The sequence below is a fragment of the Parasteatoda tepidariorum genome, chromosome 4 (genome assembly GCF_982258835.1).
Source record: "Parasteatoda tepidariorum strain Cologne lab strain chromosome 4, Ptep-v5.0, whole genome shotgun sequence".
NCBI classification, from domain to species: Eukaryota; Metazoa; Arthropoda; class Arachnida; order Araneae; family Theridiidae; genus Parasteatoda; species Parasteatoda tepidariorum.
In genome coordinates this window covers 45,416,282-45,421,486 of record NC_141758.1, presented here as the reverse complement: position 1 = coordinate 45,421,486, position 5,205 = coordinate 45,416,282, and the positions used below count along the sequence as shown (strand labels likewise).

Genomic DNA, 5,205 nt, shown 5'->3' with positions numbered 1-5,205 from the left:
TAGTACTATTGTAAATTTATGAAAGAATTCCTTTATGGAAAAAGTATAGAATTTATATTGCTCAAAATCACAGAGTAGCAGAGCACTGCCACGATATTTTTTTGATTATTTTAAAAAAGGATGAAGAAGATTGCCAAATAATAATTATTTTAGAGAAATGTATGTACTATGGTTGTACTATGTACGTTTTTAGATAAAATTTTAAGCTGTAAGAATTATTTTGGCTTAAAAACAGAATGTAGACATAAATAAGCCGAATGAATAAATTTCTATGTTAGGCACAAAATATCTATTTATAATTTTAACCTTTTGCATGCGGCTGGTACAACACGTATACCACATGTGATGGTACAACATGGTACACCCGTAAGCAAAGCGTTAAAATACAGTCGTGGTGCCATTTCTTCATCTAAAAATAAGTTATTAGAGAAGAAAACAGTGAGAAACTGTATTAAGCATAAATAGAAGCAGTATGGCGGATAAATAGAAGCCATTTTATGAAAATATTACTCATATAAAAGCAGTATTACGATAATAGAATCAATATTAAGCATAAATAGAAGAAGTATATTACGAAAATAGAAGCAGTATTACGAAAATAGAAGCAACATTACACATAAATCGAAGCAGTATTACGCATAAATAGAAGCAGTATTACGCATAAGCAGAAGCAGTATTACTCATAAATAGAAGCAGTATGAACCAATAATAGAAGCAATATTAAGCCTAAATAGAAGCAGTATTACGAAAGAATTTTAAAAAAAGGTGAAAATAGAACTTTCTATCGAAGAAAGTAAAACAAAAAATGCAGCTCGTAAAGACAGAATTAAGTACTTGTACGCAAAGTAAAGATAGTAAGTAAAGAATTTAGTGCGAAAAAAATAAATGTAGATTTTTTCAAAATAAGTTATCTCTATTTCATGAATATGGATTGTTTTACTATTCATGTTTTGCTGATTCAATTTTCAGTCGGATACTCAGTCACAGATGAAGAAGCTTGACTCAAATGAGACTACTCCAGACTCTATATTATGCATATTTTATTGAAGAATATTTCATTTTTTTTATATCTTTGCAACCAAAACTTATTTTTATATTAATTTTTGCGACGCTTCCAATTAGAAAATCTCATGAAAGTGATTTTGGTAACCAATACAAAGTATTTCGAAATAAAAACCTTGCAGAATTTTTTTATTATCTGCAAAAATTATTTTTTTTCCCAATGAAACAATATCGAAGCATTTTTTGAAGCACCTTCAAAACCCATTGGTTAAAAATCTGCAACAAATTATTGTCCTTTTTAATTAAAAAGGAAAAACTAATCTAATTTCTAAATCATTTTCTAAAGAGTGTTCTTTAAAAAACCTTTATGATTTTTTATATTTCTTTTTAACATTGTTAATGAAAATATTTTTATATATTAACTATTTATGAAAACATTTGTTTCCTCATTAGTAGTTGTGAAATGATGGTAAATTAATTATTTTATATGAATATTTTCATTAATCTTTATTTTCCGTATTATAAAATACATTGAGAACATAGTTTCGGGAATAAAATTTATGCAAATCTTATAACGTAATGTTTTATTTAAAATGGGCGCAGATGTTTGAAAAATATATTCGTATTTTTCAGTTTCTCTCAATATCATTTATCGTGGCGCTTTTAACTTATTCAATACTGGATAAAACTATCAGACAGCAATATATTCAGCCTATTTAAGAAAAAAATAGCTCATGTTTAAAAGATATAAGTATTTAAGAAATAGAGTTAGAATAGAATAGAATTAAACTACGAATGAAAATATTTGAGGTATTTTAATTTGTACTTCTCAGAAATGATTTATGTTGTTTTTAAGCTTTAACTTAATTTGTTACATATTATTTATTCTTATACGAGACATAGAATAATAATTGTTTTAAAATTTTTTCATTATCTAGAGCAGTGATGGGAAACTACGGCCCGCGGGCCAATTCCGGCCAGCGGAAAGGTTTAATCCGGCCCGTTTAAGAGTGCCGTCGTGAGAATGTTTGAACGCGTTCTTACTTCGTAATGTGACGACCCGCATAAAAACTACCTGCGGCGATATTCAAAACACAATAGTATTCTGGACAAATCCATCCGACCTAAACAGATGACTCATCTTCGCTCGAAACTTCCAGACACTCTCGCATTTTTAATTCATTGTTCTGTTTTCTCGAAAGAACCGGAAAAATCCAATTCCCGAACAATCCTTGCAGGTAGGTACAAATACAAGCGAGGCCGCCTGAAGATCAGTTAGTTAGCGACTTAGTCAGTCATCTGCAACGACCCGCTGTGACTCGAGTAATTGTTTGTGTAATCCCCGAAACTCCCACTGCCTCAATAGTCCGTGGGCCGAAGACTCAAAAGCAGTTCTAAACTGATTTTCGTTCCTACACTCGAGTGGCAATTTTAATCTTCCAAAATAGAACTCAATCTTGCCTGGGAAATATAAATTCACGAAGTTCTCCAAAATATAATTGGCCATTAATTGACAGTTATCAAAATATTGAAGAACTATTTTAATTTCATGAATACAGAATTTTGCCCATGAATATCCAAAGAGGAGGGTACTGTGACGTCACATGAAAATGAATTGACCAATCACAACCAAAAAGCTTCGAGATTTGCGCCTGCTCTAGTTCTTGTTTCCTTTGCTTCAAACTGCTTTACAATTTTTGTATAAACGTTATAAAAGTTTAATAAAATTATAATTTCATTTTTAGAGGACCCGCGCAAACACCCGCGCAAGAGCATTAGTTAGCAGTAAGCTTTCGCCAATTGCGTTTCTGTGTGTTGTTCTCCGCAGTAGGTAACGTTTAAAATGGATGTTAAAAAAAGAAAAGTGGATTCAGAATGTCGAGTTTTTAAAGAAGATTGGACGTGGAAATATTTCTTTACTTTATTTAAAGAAAAACCTGTGTGCTTACTTTGCAATACAACTGTTGCAGTTTTAAAAGAATCTAACATTTAACGCCATTTCAAGAGCAAACATGAAAACCACTCCTACTCATCGTTAAGTGAAGAGGTGAAAAAAATTAAATCGAAAGATTTAATAAAAAATTTATAAAGTCAACAACAATTATTTCAGAGAGCTAATCATTCTCAAAGATGCGCTACGAAAGCCAGTTATGTGTTGGCTTATAATATTGCTAAATCTAATAAAGCATTTTCAGATGGTGAATTTATAAAGCAGTGCATGATAGATGTGTGCGATATTATGTGCCCTGAAAAGAAAAATGATTTTCAGTCACTGTCTCTCTCAAGAAGAACAATCACCGAGAGAATTGAAAATATTGATAAAAATCTAATTTCACCACTGACTACAAAAACTCAAAAATTTATTTTTTATTCAATTACCATGGATGAAAGTACAGATATCAGCAATACTGCACAGTTACTCATATTTGTAAGAGGAATCAACGCCCACTTTGAAATTACAGGAGAACTTGCAGGGCTGCAGTCAATGAAAGGAACAACGACTGGTGCCGATATATTTTGTGAATTTGAAAATTGCATCGATAAACTTCGTTTACCTATTGATAAGTTATGTAATGTAACTACAGATGGTGCTCCTAATATGGTTGGAATCAATCAAGGATTTGTTGGGAAATTTAATTCTAAGTATCCGGAAAATGATGTTGTTTTTTTGCATTGCCTTATACATCAGGATACCCTCTCTGTAAATTGGCTTCAGATATTGTCCATATACTACTTAATATTGTTGTAAAACTAGTAAATATGATTCGCTCCAGAGGATTATTACATCGCCAGTTTCAACAGTTTTTGGAGTCCGTACATGCTGAGCATTCCGATATCCTGTATTATTCAAAAGTTCGTTGGTTAAGTGCTGGAAAAGTATTTGAAAGAATTTGGGACTTAAAAGACGATATTGTGAATTTTCTTCTTGATAAAGACATTTATAATCAATTTGACGTCTTAGTAAACGAAACGTGGCTTTCTGATTTCGCTTTTTTCCCAGACCTCCTCGTACACATGAATATACTTAATCTCAAATTGCAAGGAAAAAATCAGTTTCTTCATGATATTTGGCAATACCTGAAAAGTTTCAAATTACAGTTATTATTATTTGCTAATCAGATCTCTAAATCTGATTTTTCTCATTTTCCAAGAATACAATCTTTAAAATTCGCTATATCAAACAATAAGATTAAAAAATACGAAATTAATTTGAGAAAACTATCTTCAGAATTTGAAAGGAGATTTCAGGACTTTAGAAAAATGGAACCAGAGTTTAGTGTTTTTGCGACCCCATTCAATGTTAATTACGAAGAAGTTGATGCAAAATTTCAACTTGAGTTAATAGAGCTGAATTGCAATACTCTCCTGAAACAAACTTTTCATACAGTACCATTACTAGAATTTTATAAAAATTTAAGTCCAGATAATTTCCCAAATCTAATTACTCATGCAATGAAGATAATGACAATGTTCGGCTCATCTTATATATGCGAACAAATCTTTTCAACAATGAAGCTTAGGAAAACTTCTTTAAGAAACAGAATTACAGATGAGCACCTTTCATCAGTTTTAAGAATTTCTGCTTCGCAAATGGAACCGGACTATGATGAAATTTTGAAGAAACAGTCTCAATTTCATTTTTCTCATGCACCATCAACCGGTAATGACACCAGAAAATAAAATGATAATACTTCACATCAAGAACTGCACTAAATTCATTTTATATTTTGTGCTTATAATTTTCTTACCTTTTGCTTTTTTACTATTAAAATAATAAGTGTATGTAATAATATATGTATATGTTTTTAGAACACATACATTTTTTAACGATTAAGCATTATTCTTCGGCCCGCTACGATTGTCTAGTTACTACAAATGGCCCGTCTTAAAAAAAGTTTCCCCACCACTGATCTAGAGCGTGTTATAAAATATTTAGAATTAAGTAAGCTTCGATGACTGACTTTGTAAAGTGTTTAATGTATTGATGAGTGTGTGGCGTAACTACCAATACGAAAATTAAACATCAATTCACTGGTATATAAGACATGCTAACTTGATTCAATCAAGACGTACCTTTTGACAGATGAAGATTGGTATGATCGATAACTCCGCCCTCACATTGGTGACCCGGACGTGATTTGAACACGCAGTAACGCCCACTTCGCAAAACTGTTGACAGTAACTCCCACTTCAATCTGACAA

General features: G+C 31.5%; 1 protein-coding gene across 1 annotated transcript; it reads left to right on the top strand.

Moving 5' to 3' along the window:
- Positions 1 to 3,762: 3,762 nt before the first annotated feature.
- Positions 3,763 to 4,683, top strand: LOC122271876 (general transcription factor II-I repeat domain-containing protein 2-like). Its single transcript, XM_043054549.1, has one exon. The coding sequence runs from the start codon at positions 3,763 to 3,765 to the stop codon at positions 4,681 to 4,683; it is 921 nt and encodes a 306-aa protein (XP_042910483.1).
- Positions 4,684 to 5,205: the final 522 nt, after the last annotated feature.

Excerpts from the sequence above, each read along its gene's own strand:
- LOC122271876 (XM_043054549.1), top strand. The coding sequence starts at position 3,763 with ATGATTCGCTCCAGAGGATTATTACATCGCCAGTTTCAACAGTTTTTG.